This window comes from Pezoporus flaviventris, unplaced genomic scaffold (assembly GCF_033815535.1).
Source record: "Pezoporus flaviventris isolate CSIRO_AGI_PZ_B2104156 unplaced genomic scaffold, CSIRO_AGI_Pfla_v1 ptg000036l, whole genome shotgun sequence".
In the NCBI taxonomy this organism is placed as follows: domain Eukaryota; kingdom Metazoa; phylum Chordata; class Aves; order Psittaciformes; family Psittacidae; genus Pezoporus; species Pezoporus flaviventris.
Window position 1 is genome coordinate 13215168 of NW_026892584.1, and position 12782 is coordinate 13227949.

At 48.0% G+C, this 12782-nt stretch overlaps 2 protein-coding genes across 8 annotated transcripts in view; both read right to left on the bottom strand.

The window, feature by feature from the left end:
* RPLP2 (ribosomal protein lateral stalk subunit P2) overlaps positions 1 to 12782 on the bottom strand; it is a 142669-nt gene that overhangs the window by 59396 nt on the left and 70491 nt on the right. The window lies entirely within an intron of this gene.
* Positions 1 to 12782, bottom strand: part of CRACR2B (calcium release activated channel regulator 2B) — a 49257-nt gene that overhangs the window by 6302 nt on the left and 30173 nt on the right. For 4 of the 7 annotated variants that reach the window (XM_061463165.1, XM_061463162.1, XM_061463164.1 and 1 more), the window contains 8 exons: positions 11659 to 11846; positions 10923 to 10994; positions 10458 to 10512; positions 6368 to 6447; positions 3496 to 3790; positions 3181 to 3322; positions 2872 to 2953; positions 259 to 373 (listed from right to left, as the gene is read on the bottom strand). In XM_061463165.1, the coding sequence (XP_061319149.1) occupies positions 259 to 373; positions 2872 to 2953; positions 3181 to 3322; positions 3496 to 3790; positions 6368 to 6447; positions 10458 to 10512; positions 10923 to 10994; positions 11659 to 11846 (1029 nt within the window). Of the gene's footprint in view, positions 1 to 258; positions 414 to 2871; positions 2954 to 3180; positions 3323 to 3495; positions 3791 to 6367; positions 6448 to 10457; positions 10513 to 10922; positions 10995 to 11658; positions 11847 to 12782 lie in introns of all 7 variants that reach the window. The other 3 variants (XR_009745081.1, XM_061463167.1, XR_009745080.1) reach the window with 2 other exon arrangements.

Genomic DNA, 12782 nt, shown 5'->3' on the forward strand with positions numbered 1-12782 from the left:
GTTTTGGCCGATCCCACCACCTTCTGCCATAGATACAGCCCACCCTCATTTAAGGGACTGTCACTGGCTTTGATATCTTCAACAAGACAACCCTGGTCCCAGACTGACTACCACAGGCAGTACCCATCACATGTGTTTTGATAATTCCTCTCAAGGTTAGCAGGACCTCTTGGGGCATCGGAGAACATCACTACCAGACATATTGTTGGAGCTGGTCTGGAGCAAGACAGCATTAGCAAGCCAAGGCCCTGCTCTCACCTGGACACTGCTCATCCAGTTCCGCACTGCCATGAAGGAGCACTCGGCTGTAATGTCGTACATCACCAGAATCCCATCCGCCTTCCGGAAATACTGCTTGGTAATGCTCCGAAACCTGAGCCCAAACAAAACCAAAGGCACCCTCAAAACCAGGGCTGTGTAATTAACGAAAAGAAACAGGATGGGACTGTCTGTCATTTAGTGCATGCTCTCTGCAAGGCCCGGCAGACCCTGTGTGTGAGATGTACACCCTGGGGCTGATGTGTGCAGACTGGTGACAGACAGGCCAGATCCTTGCACCTCTGAGGTACGCTGGGTAGCCATGGGTAAGGCAGGAATCTTTCCAAATGTATGGTGCTGAGAAAGCAGGAAGGAAGACCTTTGCAGGTCGGAAGGAAAGAAACAGAAGAATTTGCTTAGGTGGGACAGGAAGAGGTAATTGCCTATGAAAAGGGAAATAGTTGGAGAAAAAAAACAAGACCTTTCTCTAGAGTCTGGAAGAATCTGCAGACTAAGCTGCACCGCAGTATAAACTAGATGTGCATAATGTCTGCCTCGGTGCTGCCAAAACAGCAATTAAGATCTCAATACAGTCTGTTTCCAGTTTTGAATCTATAAAGCAATGCCATCATACTTAAAATCAGCAGTTAGACACAATTTCCAGAAGTTCCCAGACATCTGCTTTGACCCGTGGGTACCAATGAGAACCACAGACTTGTATTTTGGGAATAAATGTAAAGAATCCCAGAAACAGCCTACCAAAAACCACCCTCAAACCTTAAAATTTGTAAGCAGCTTGTGACAGGGCCACGATATAATCACACTGATTGCAAACTGGTGGGATTAAATGCCACACAAGTACTGAGATCCCACTGAAGAGCTCTGTATTTCAGCCGTGCATGGGATAACAAACTGTCCTATTCTGTTAAGAGCCAAGAAGACCTACAGCAAGTAGTGACCCTCCTGAACTCTTCAGATGATTACCTGAAGCCTGTTCTTTCTCACTACAATAACATTCTGACAACTACCCAACTGAGAAAGCACAGGCTCTATCTTTGGCAGGCAAGGGGCACCTCTGGAGCTACAGGACAGGCTAGGTACTCTAGAAGAAACATCAAATGTAGCATGCAGCGGTCCTAGGGAAGTCACCAAAGAGTTCACCTTGCATGCTTCAAGGAGTTTCTCTGTTTCTTCCACAGGATATTCGTATTTGGACACTTCCAGTTGGAAGTAATTGGTATTTCTCTAGAAATAAGAAAGCCTTTTGCTTCTTTCTCAGGTCTCCTACTCAGCATCAGCAGTGAGCCATGTCTTGCAAGTACATGTCTAAGACCTGCTAATGCTGCAGGGGCCTACACTAAAGGTCCTTCTGCAGGGGCAATATCTTGAATTCGGCCTCTGATGCAGTCTGGCCTCAGTAAAATGTCACATTTCAAGTTTTAACAACTCCCCTTACTGCTCAGCTTCAGCACTGAAATAACCACATTATTTCAAAAATAATTTCTTTAGCATGAAGCTTGATTTTAGAAAAAACGTTTGCTTTTCAGCAGATACTCAGTACATTCCCACCAGGTCTGCATGGTCTAGCTGACTGAGCTACAGCATCATTACTCTGTTGGCAGTTTAAGGTTATAATATTCCCATGACCTTAGCTGGCTCCTGAAGGCCTGCCCACATAACAAATTTAGCCCAAAATATCCAGTACTTATTTTTGCCAGGCTCTTGAGGTTAATGGCCCCCTTGAAATAGCTTTTCATCTTCAGCCTAAATAAATTCTAATTTACATGAAGGTAGTGGTGGGCCTTCATCTCTGATAGCAGATAAGGGTCAAGTGCGTCCTTTACTACTTTGCTCTTCACTACTCTGGCCCTCACCAACAGTGCTGATAACACCTAATGATGGCCTGTGCTTTTGAAACTAGAGGCCTTCAAATGGGGAACCTGCATTCACTGTCACAAAAAGCCAAGCTGTCCCTCCACCAAGGATTATCACTTCCACCAGTCTTTCAGCAGAAGGGGCAGTGGAAGGTGCCAGTAACCTCAGTGACAGAGTACAGCAGGGTAGTTCAAGTCACCTTCCCCACAGGTCAAGCTGGCTTTGTCTGAATCAGACCTGGAAAGTTTCACGCGCTTCTTTCCACCCTCTGAATAGCAAGTGGTGGTGAGCAGCTGGGGACAGCAGGAGTACAACTGAATCTGAGAATGGGATGTCTATCCAGAGCCTTCTTTTCTGTCCTCATCTGCAGCCCTTTCCTACAGCTTTTCCAAAAGCAGGCTGATGCAGAAGAGCTTTGAGGGCTAGAGGGGCTTTGAACCCCACACCATACCATGATTTATGATAGACTGCCCAAAGCCACAACATGCAGGTCAGACTTATGGAAAAGTACTTCTCCATCAGTCCTTAGAGCAATCTCCCCAGGCCCCAGAAGCTACAGCTTCTAGAAATCTCTGAAAGAGACCTTTGCTGCAGGCTCATCACTGGAATATCTGCTGCAACCTCTCTGGTCCTTCTCAAGCTAACAATTTTCCCAGAAACAGAAGAAGTGCATGCACTCCTTCCTCCTGTTTCCTGCACTGAGCCTGGCAGTAGGGCAGCCTCATAGAAATTGCTTACCTTTCTTGTCCAGCTGTATCCCACAGCTGTAGGGCAACCTGGGTATTATCCACCACCAGACTCTTCACCTGGTAATCGATCCCTGTCAAGGAGATAGCAATGATCATAAGATAGGATGGGGAGAGAGCAGCTTGCCATTGCAATGTCCAAGCTCAATGCTATTTAGTTAAGGGATATTGCAAGATTTATTTGAAATTAGGAAAGGGATCACCTTTACCTTTAGGTGGGATAAATTACAGGCAAAACACACGTGTCCAGCTGACCTTTCCACCCTTCTTAGCCAGATGAGTCAGGAACACTAGTACTTACCAATGGTTGCATTGAGTTCAGGCAAGAACCTGTCATAGCAGAAACGGTGGATGAAGGAACTCTTCCCAACACCGGAATTCCCTACAAACACCACTTTAAAGATGCGGTCTGGGGAACAGCTGGCTGCTTCCCGTGCCTGGAGCTACAATGGAAGAAAGGGATGCAGTTTTGAAAAGCCTGGCTACAGACTGTGCTTTGATTTAGGCATTGGACCCCTCCACTACAAATCCATGGAGCTGAAGTTAGATGGGATGAGAGTCAGAAAGACCCGAAGTCCCTGATGGCAGGTATCTGAGGAACAACCCAAGTAATTACCCTGGTTTCGGTGCCAACAGGCTGTTCTCTAGGAGGCAAGGGAGCATCATCTAATCCATCTGCGTGTTTTTGACAGTCAGCATCACCCTTCAAAGTCATCTTCAGCCACTCAACATCTGCTGCCAGTGACCATCTCTCCTTGTCTCTGCTGTTCTCTCCAAAGTTTGTGCTGCCTCCTTCTCCTGTTTTCAACCACATCCTGTTGCCTGGGAAGTATTTACAGTTCTTTCTGTTGGGTTCTTCCACTGCCACATCCACCGGGAAGGTGAAAGGAAGGTCCTCAGAGGCCAGTTGTCTGTATTAAAGACCACAGGCACCACAATAGGGTGGGAGGGGAGGGGGTGAGGGGAAGAGGAGGAGGTTGCACATTCCCAAAACAACCAATGCAATCCAATTAGTGCATATGCAGCAGCTGCAGGAACTCTACTTAATATGTACACTCCCATACTCCCTGTGACTAAGGCATCAACAGCACCCCATAGGGAAAGAGAGGCAGCTCACCTGAGCTGTGCTGTATTCATATAGTTTCTTAATTTGAATAAAAATTCTGACCTTCTGGATTTTTCAAGCTTCCTTTGCCTCCCCACTCCTCCCAGTACTGAAAAAACAAGGCAAAGCACACAAAGGTGGCAAAAGGAAAAACTTTTTTTTCTTTCTTAAAGAAGCAACAACACCTCCTCTATTTTTTGTATCCAATACAACACAAAAAGAACTAACAAAGGTTTTGAGGTTAGTGAAAAGGGCCGACCACCCTTGGGAGGCTGCATGCAGTGTGCAGACATGGTACTGCCCTCTGCTGAACGCACACAGCCATGCCTCAGGAAACCAGCCCTTCACTCCCAAGCACTGCGGCAGCGGAGTCCTGAGTTCAGGCAGCAGAAGCCTGCCACAGGCTTGCAAATTGCAGTAAACGTGCTCACACCAGGGTCACTTTGCCTGGCACTGGCTCTGCTCCGGCCTGTATCCACACCTGGCCGAGGTAAGAGAGCCTGGACATGAAAGATGATTATCTTTTGATGCTTCCAACAACCAGCCCCACTGTGCTCTCAACAGCAAGAAATTCCCAGGACCCCTGCCCAAGCTGTGGCAGCAGGGAAACAGGTGCACTGACTGTGCAGCACAAGAGCAGGCTGATGCACTTTGTTCCTTCACTTACCACATCAGCTCTACCCCCAGTGAACAATCTTCCAAAAAAGCAGCTGGAATAACCAATTTAAACTACTGGAATCACTGCTGAGGAGCAAGGCAGCATCTTAGCTCTGCCTTGGCTTTCCACGGTTCAAGAACAAGACAAAGGGAGTGAGAAGGCTTAGGACTCAACTGAAGGGCTTTATCCACCCTCTGTTGCCTTAAGGGGCCAACAGATTGCATTTGGAAGCAAATTAGAGAGACCAGAGGCTACTACAGTCAGTCTCTTCAGAGGCAGCACATCCCGGCTCTCCGCAACATTTTTATCTTGCTACTAGTGCAGAAATCAAGGCAAGGACTCTCTTCCCTCACTGCTACGAGTACACCTCACCAGGACTGCAAAATTCACTTGCTGCCATGCCTACACTTTTTCCATGACAGGGAGCTCATGCTCCGGGATGTCCTCCCTACATCTGTCCCACATGCCAGCCCAGAGCCAGGCCAACTGGAACTGCTCTTGTTGCAAATAGACACATCCTCCCAGGCTCAGGATCTGGGGAAAAGACCCATCTCCCAGGGCTGGAAGGAATCACAACAATGAGGGGCTGAGACTCAGAAGCCTCTTCTTCAGGGAGGGAAAAAAAGTGACAAACACAAAACTTTCTGAACAGTAACTCCAGATCTAATGGATTTTACCCATGTTTCTCAAGCGATGTGGTGTGACACAGCACTTGGACAGAGATGGAACTAACAAATGCTTCCCCCCTCTCACATCACCCTCACTGTTGGACTTCTCTACCTGTTAAGTCTTTCTGGTGGGTTTATGCCAGCAGCAGCTAGAAGCATTTTTTGCAAGAAATAGCTGGGGAAGAAGATGGGAGAACTTGATTATCTGATCCCATGGACAGAGTATCTGCCAGTCACACAGCCATGGAAGACCTCTGCCTCAGAGCTATCCAGCTTCCCAGCTGGGCTCAAGAATCAGCCCTGCTCCACAGTGCACCTGGTTTTCCATCAATCCACAAGCCCAGGACCCTGAAACTTAATTCCTAAATGCCATTACCAGATTTGCAAGTATTAAGGGTGAGTCAAAACTCGAAGAAACTCAGCCGAGACCTATGTCTCTGGTTTGTACCAACAGAAACTGGGAAGCAGTGGAACCTTTTGCAGAGACCTGGTGTGCCAGGTGAGCATCTGCATAGGTGTGGAGGGAGATGGGCAGAATGAACCCACCTGGAGCTGGGCCCTCTCCTCAAGGCTTTCAGCTGCCAGAGAGAACACAAGTCTTGTGCAACTCCTGCCCTCATGCCCCGGGGGATATGGGCTCTGGCATAAGGTGCCAGTGGACAGGATTTCTGCCTGGGAAGGAACTGGCACACTTCGGAGACAATCCAGCCTGATTCAGTGAGAGGAAGCCTTTGTGACTTCCATCCCATGCACACTCCCATAGCTTCTGATGGCACTTAGGTTTGCTCCCCCATTGCTGCATACAGAAACAGCCCAGAGGGGGGCCACCCTCCCACCCCCCATAGAAATTAGTTAACAGCATCCTCAGCTTCATGCTGAGCCACCACCACCTGATGCCAAGAGGGAGCTACAGCCACAGTCGAGATGCACCCCCCCATGCTCCCCAAACCAGCCAGCACCAAGGTGGGAGAACTTGACACAGGACACAGCTTGACTGACAGGGTACTCCAGCAGGCACAGACTGACACCACAAACACAACACAAATGCCCATCTAACCGTTTGACCGGCTTGTCGTCCAGCAGGTAACTGCCTACCACTGACCCTTTCTTCAACAGGGGCTTTTTGCTCTGAGGTGCCTGGAAGGTGAAAAGAAAAGGGATGAAGAATGTGATTAGGACCCAAGAACCTGATAAACGCCAGTTAACCACTTGCCACCTCTGCAGGCCACTTCAGGGAGTTGGAGCTGGAGTCCTTGTAGCCCTACACCATTCAGTGGTAGTGCCCTGCCAGCAGGCTTGAACAGAGGTGAGCACAGGGCTTGCCTTTCTCAGTTCAGCTCATTTAACTCATGCAAGAAGGCGTTACACTGTCGCTGCTTTCCCCTTTGCAACAAAATCCATCAAAAACAGTGGTGCCCCAAACCGAACTCCAGCCAGAGCTTTTGTTTCTGTGGCTTGTTCTCCACTTTGTCTCACACCTGAATCTTTTATTTCCCCTCCTGCCTTTCTATTATGCTGATGTTTTGTGGGACCCAACTGCCCCTTCCTCAGAAGGCACTAAGTACCCCTTCTCCATCAGTACTCACCCAGAGCTGCACGTGCACCATAGGAAAGGAAGACCACTCTGTAAAGGGCAATGCACATACTCTGCCATACACTAACGTTCCTCTCCAGGCTGCAGGACTACACACTTCCTGCAGCCAGTGTTTACCAGCTCCCCAGAGAAGGAGAAAGCAGGACAGCTCCTCTTGCAACCATCTTCCCCCTATACAGCAGATTTGTCATCCCCATCAGAGTCAAAGATGAGGATCTTACCTGAGATCACACAGAAAGCATGTGGCAGAGAGAGGATTGACCTGCCATCTTCTCCAAAGGCTATGCTAAAGCCTAACCTCCCGTTCAGTCCCAAACAGACTGGGTAACTGCTCTGGCTACACACACTGAACACAAAGTGAGAGACAGCGTGGCATCACCTCAGCACTGGGGGAAAGGAAGATGTACTTGCTCTGTAAGTCTGGAGATTTCTGACAAGTCCTCACAAGTTATTTCTGGGGGTAATGGTGAAAGAAGAGTTTGCAGCCTGCCAGATCTGCCTCTGGTAGCAGTTTTGAACTGACCAAACACCTGCAGGCAGCTTTGGACAGGCAGGACTTTGTGCTGCTCGCAGCCCTGGGGAGGACTATGAAGATTATTTCTTCAATAACCCCTGGCTTATCTTAAAAAGCAAAAGATTAAGAAGCTGCTCTGCTGGCCAAAACTCCCAGAACACCTTTACCACAATGCAGGCCAACAAAAGGAGACATTCTGGACTGCACAGAGGGCCTCAACCAACCAGGAATTTTGAGGGGAAAAGTTCCAAATGTTTTTTACACATAAAAGTGATGTTCAGGAGAAGTTCCAGCTACACAAACAACCAGCATGGAGAGTTACAAATGTGGAGTATGTATCCTCCAAGACAGAGGACTCACAAGTGCAGAGAGACTGCACTTGGGAGTCACACTAGTATCAGGCTATGGTTCAGCCAACCAGTGTGGATGGAGGAGGAACCCCTGAAAGAGTTTGAGCATGTTCACTCAGGGGCATCCTCTAGACACACAGAAACAAGGAACTTGTGTTACAGCCCCCTGGAGCCAAGTCAGAACCTGTGGAGCAAAGGGGATCCCAGGCAATCTGCTATGGCATGACACTACTTGAAGAGGAAACAGCCTGCGGAGTACGTACCTGGGTAAGAAAGGAGAAACAATGGGGCATGTTTTGCATTGGTTCTGCCATGCTTTATTGGCCTGCCAGGTTTGTGTAACACGTGGCTTTTTGCCAGAATGGTAAGGAGACAGACATGACATCACAGCTGTACAACACACGAGGGCAAGGATTCCCCAACAACAGCACGTGTACAAGCATTTGTATGGGAAAGATTCTGGTTTATCAGTGAAATACAAATATGTGTCCAATGTAGTCAAAGTCCCAAAACACTCTTCATGATGAGTAGACATGAAATTTGTTCTGTCACATGGAGCATGCAAGCATAACTCCATAGACAGATGGGTCACAGCTGTGAAACTGAACCCCACAGTGGTTTGTACACAGACCTAAATAGCCATACATTGCTACCTGTGACCTAGCCACTGGGGCAAAACAGTGCCCCATGGTGCTGTGGGGCCAGGGTCTGCCTACCCTGGCAAGGCCAGAAACTCTTACGAAGAGCAAGGTATTAAGCTGGACACTGAGAAGTGCAAAGGAGCAGCGACTGGGTTACTGTCAGCCTCGTATATAGCCCAACTCAGACATGCAACCACTTCAAAATCTTTTCTATAAATGAACCGCTGTTCATCACACCTTCATTTCACAGAAATAACACAACTCCTCCCAGCACTAACAGAGGGAATTAAGGCCTTGGGTTTCTTTTTAGCCAGTAAAAACATTAATAGGCTCTGGCAAAGAGTGTGCCACACACTCCATCAGAAATCTGGAGTCTCCTTTTTGCTGCTGTAGGGAACTACTGCTGTTTTCTTGCCCCCTTGCAGTGGGACAGCCTGGACAGCAGATCTTCTGCAGGTGTATGGCAATAGCAGCATCTCTGTAATCCCTTGGAGTCCTGTTTTCTTGTGGACTGAAACGAGAGTGGCCAACAAGATAGTCCTGGCTGATAAAGAAAAAAAACAGACTTCATCTGCCCAGCACAACACAGCCTTGCCAGATGAGCAATGGTGGTAGGAGGAGTTCGCCCTGCTGCCCATCCCTACTATCAGCACAGGGAGAAAGCAGCTCCTTTGTACCCAGACTCTCCCTGCTAGGCTCCCTCTTAGGTCTCCTTGCAACTGTTACGTTTCAGAGCAGGCCTGAGCAGGTCCTAGCAGATGAAAAAGAGAGGAGAACAGAGGAGGAGCAGACAAGCTTTGCATACACAGAGGTACATACCTCAGCTGTGGTCTCCATGGGCCGCCCACCCCACCCACAGGAACCCAGAAGCTGATGAAGCAGTATGCATGGGAAGAGGAGAACAAACTATTTTCGTTGCCTGCTTGCACTGGATTCTGCTACACAGTGACTGTGTTTATTACTTCTCCAAGAGGAAGCAGGAAGCCCTGGTGTACATACACATATTTAGCAGCTTAAAAAATAAAGAAAAAATAATCTTTCAGATTTCAGAAACACACACACAAAGGCACCCCCCACACACCCCCCCCCCCATCCAAAACAGTTACTGAAATTATTTTATATAGCTGCTGCTTCACTTGGAGAAGAACTCCAGCATCCCCCCCAGCATGACATCTTGTCCCTTATCTGGGCACAATCCCTGTGCTTCCTTAAATGTTTCTTTACACACCAACCAGAAAGTATCTCACAGCCTACCACTGCCTGTCCTCACTGCAAGACAGCTACTTCCAGATCTTCAAGTGGGGCATGGTGGCAGAGCAGGAAAAGACACATGGTGGCAGGAATGGGTCCAAAAAGAGCACAGGGCAGCCTTGTCAGAGACATTTGGGAACACAGAGACTTTTTCATAAAAAAAAAAAAAAGAATTAAAAATAGATGACATATTCATACTTATCTTGGAGACTGGGAAAGACCAGAGATGGAGTTGACTGTTCCAGATGTTAGAGGCCCCCCACTTTCTCCTAGCCCTCTGACACAAGGCTTACTGCTGCACCTCCACCCCAGCAGAGTTCATAGGAATGGGGAGCTGCCCCAAAGAAACATCTGCAAACATCTGTTACTACCTCAAGGGGTCACAGAAACTCTAAAACCTTCCAGTGCTCCTCTACCCCTAGTCAGCTGGCAGCACATACGGGAATCCATAATCTTCTTCACCATTCAGGTCCAGGGATGCATCCAGCTTCACTCCCCTTCTTGCATATGCCCCATGCTGTTACAACATACAGACCCCATGTGTGCAGCAGGCAGCACCCACTGCAGCCCTGCATGGGGCTGTGTGACAGTCACAAGCTAATACACCTTGGGTTAAACCCGGGTGGTTTGCAAGAGCAACCTGCAGAGCTTGTCCCTAGCACCCTCAGAGAGGTGCTGCAAAGTCTGAGCTCAGGTCATTGTCCCCCGTGGAAATGACAGGCCCCTGAGTGGTGAAAGCAACAGCAGCAGGTGAAAGGAGGGTGGTTGGGAATTAGGGTTTTCGTTCTTAGACTAACCAGCTTCTTGGCTTCAAAAGCATCTCGCTCATCTCGAAGTTTCTTGTTCATCTCTCTGCTCCAAAGGAAGACACAGGAGAGACACAATGAAGCACTCATCAGCAATGGAGCAAAGACCAACATTTGAAAGCAAGAACAGAAAGGAAACTTGGGAAACAAACACAGATGTTATTTACTGCCTGACATACTGGATTTTCCATGTATCTCAGCTCAGGTAATAGGCTCCACATAGTCCCTTAGCCATCAGGAAAGACTAAACTTCTCCAGTGGAGGGATTACACAGCCTGTGTACAGTATGCCAGAACTGGCCAGATTGTGCAACTCTGGACCTAGAAAAACAAGCAGTGTCTGAGCACTGCTTGAATACACTTACATAGCTTTCTGTGGGAGAAAAAAACACAGTGCTGAAAGTTCAGCCCCTTGCACGCACAAGGGCTCAGCATTTTCCCCCAGCCCTGTTCTTACCTGAGGAGCTCCAGCTGCCGAAGGAGGCTTTGTTTCTCTTTCTGCATGTTCTTGGAGACTCTAAACACATCCCTAGGACAAAGAGGATTATAAAAGGGGAAGTAAGATAATGGGAGAGGAAATACAAAGATCTCTTTCTTGGAGACACTGGTGGGATATTCTTAAAGATAAGGGCCTGCCCTATGCTAGGAGGATTCAGAGGAAGCAGCACTGCTGTGGAAGCTGGGATGGCTGGGTTGTATGCTAGCCCTCCTGCTCTCCTTTCACACTCCAGTTTCCTCAGCTGCTGGAGATGGGAAGGATGCTTACTACCATCTGGATCTGAAACAGCCCAGTGTTTAGCTACCCATTGTTAGATTAAGCCCAGAAACAGGAACACAACTGATGAGAAGAGGATCTGTAGGAACTTTATGGAGGCAATAATGAACTAGAAAATACATGGAGGAGAAGCCTCCTTTAGGTTGATGATCATCTGTATTTTTTACACTGCTTTACTAGCCAAATAGTAATAAACATAATCATCTCCCGCTATAGGCAGGTGGGAGTTAGCACTATCACTCCCTCTTGAGGCCCATAAGACCACTGGGATGTTACTACTTTTCTTCAAGAAGAAACAGGAAATCCTCTGATGAGGCCAAGGCCTCTAATTAGAGATCCTTATCCTTTAACTACTTGCACACCCTTCTTTCTTTCCCTGAGTTCCTGTCCTGACACCCTCTTCCCTGCCCATTCTTACCTGTCCTTCTGCTCTTGCTCAAGCTGAGCCTCTTTCTGGAGCTTCTGTAATTGCCTCTTCACTGCCTCCAGCTCCCATTTGCTTTTCTCCAGCTCTTCCAGCAGGTTTTCATTCAGGTGCCGGAGCCTTTCATTCTGCACACGGGTCTCCAGCTGCTCTGAGTTCAGCGACTGTAGCTGATGTTCCAGCTGCAATGGGAGAAGGGCTGCTTAAACACAGGGTTTTTGTGCTACCATCATGCCAGTAAAAACTGGCTGAAAAAGCAGATGTAAGTAATGAGGCAGAAGGGAGGTAAACACAACTTAGGTCTACAGGACCACCAGTGGCATTGAGAGAGTGAATTGGAAGCAATTATTTCTCATCATGCCAGCCCTGGGGAGCAAGCAATGCAATTATTAAGCATAGCAGAGGAAGTGCTTCAGGCAGTATGAGAAGCTTCTTCTGTCAGGCACTGTAGAAATCAGAGTACAAATAAGGGTCAAAGGAAGACTGGGAAATTTTGGGTGGAAGAAGGGGTGTATCCATCAGGACTTATTAAGCACAGCTGCTGAACTGTTTGGGGCCTTCCTGAGCCCATGGCAGCTGAAAGGGGGATACATCGAGGTGCCAGGCATAGCTCACACCACACCTGGAAAGTCAAGTGATTGGGTGGCCTTTACCACTGCTGGACATAGGCCCTTTGCCTAGAGATATTGTTTAAATGCCACTGCGGCACAGCTACACTCTAGGCAGCACAAGACCCCAGCACAACTAACAAGCCTGATTTGGGAAGTTCAAAGCCTGTTGTAATGTACTCAACCGGTGATGTGACTCCTCACAAATGACTGGCATAGTCTGGGAAAGAGTCAAAGCCATGCAGCAGCCAAACACATCCATCTCATATGACAAGTAGGGCATCACAAGAAGAATCATACTGGCAATTCAGCCACACCAGCTAACCAGGGCCATCTGCTGAAGCTGGTGCTATGCAGAAATGGTGGTACCCATCCAAGAATTTACAAATTCCCAAAATAAAATTATACAGCCCATGCTTGCAAACAGAGAGAAACACCAGGCACCAGTTCTGATCAGTGTAGTAGGTGGCAGAGTCAGCCTCCACGTTTATACCTCCAACTTGCTTTTTC